This window comes from Bison bison, unplaced genomic scaffold, assembly GCF_000754665.1.
Source record: "Bison bison bison isolate TAMUID 2011002044 unplaced genomic scaffold, Bison_UMD1.0 scf7180017845837, whole genome shotgun sequence".
NCBI classification, from domain to species: domain Eukaryota; kingdom Metazoa; phylum Chordata; class Mammalia; order Artiodactyla; family Bovidae; genus Bison; species Bison bison.
The window spans coordinates 7,557-8,273 of record NW_011476410.1 but is presented as its reverse complement, the minus strand read 5'-3'; the positions used below and the strand labels follow the sequence as shown (position 1 = coordinate 8,273).

General features: G+C 65.1%; 1 protein-coding gene across 1 annotated transcript in view; it reads left to right on the top strand.

Annotated features, from left to right (window-relative positions):
• Positions 1-472: 472 nt before the first annotated feature.
• Positions 473-717, top strand: part of LOC104986776 (chromosome unknown open reading frame, human C3orf22) — a 1,540-nt gene continuing 1,295 nt past the window's right edge. Inside the window, exon 1 of the mRNA XM_010837460.1 lies at positions 473-561. Within this exon, the coding sequence (XP_010835762.1) occupies positions 473-561 (89 nt within the window). The remainder of the gene's footprint in view (positions 562-717) is intronic.

Here is a 717-nt window from a genome sequence, read left to right as displayed (position 1 = left end):
TGTGCGACCTTGTGCGGCCACGGCCCCACATGGCCCGGAGAGCCGAGGTGGCCCCGGCTGGGCCGCGTGGGGTGGATGCGGCTGCGGAGGGGGCAGCATCTGGGACCTGCAGGGCCAGTCAGCCGAGGGCCCCTCTGACTGTGGGGGCCACTCAGAGCCCACGCTGGGTGTAGAGCTGTGTGCACACACGTGTACACACACACATACACACAGATTGTAGGGGCGACTCAGAGATGGGCATGGTGTAGAGCTGCACGGACACACGTGTACACACACACGTGCACACACACACTGACACACCAGAGCAGGCCTGTGGAGCAGTGTGCTGAGCACTGGGGGGCTCACAGCCTTCCTCGGCGCCCCATCTCCGTGCGCTGTCGGGGAAGCCTTGCTGTTCGAGTCCTGACTGGCTCCTCCGGCCTCTCTTCCAGCTCCGGCTGAAGGGTGCACCTCACTGTAGCCCCCTTCTGTGATGGACCCGAAGGCCCCCAAGAAGTCCCGCCAGGGAAAGAAGAGTAAGGCCAGGACGCAGGAGAAGTTTGCCAGGAAATTTCCATACAGGTAGTAGACCCTGAGCCCGAGCCAGGAGGGCCCCCCTTCTGCAGGCCCCCACCCCAGGAGCACCCTCTGGGAAACACGGCAGGAGCAGGGGGGGGTCTCTGTTCCCTGAGCTGCTCCGTGCTCCCCGATGGCGGGCTCCACACCACCCCTTCGCCC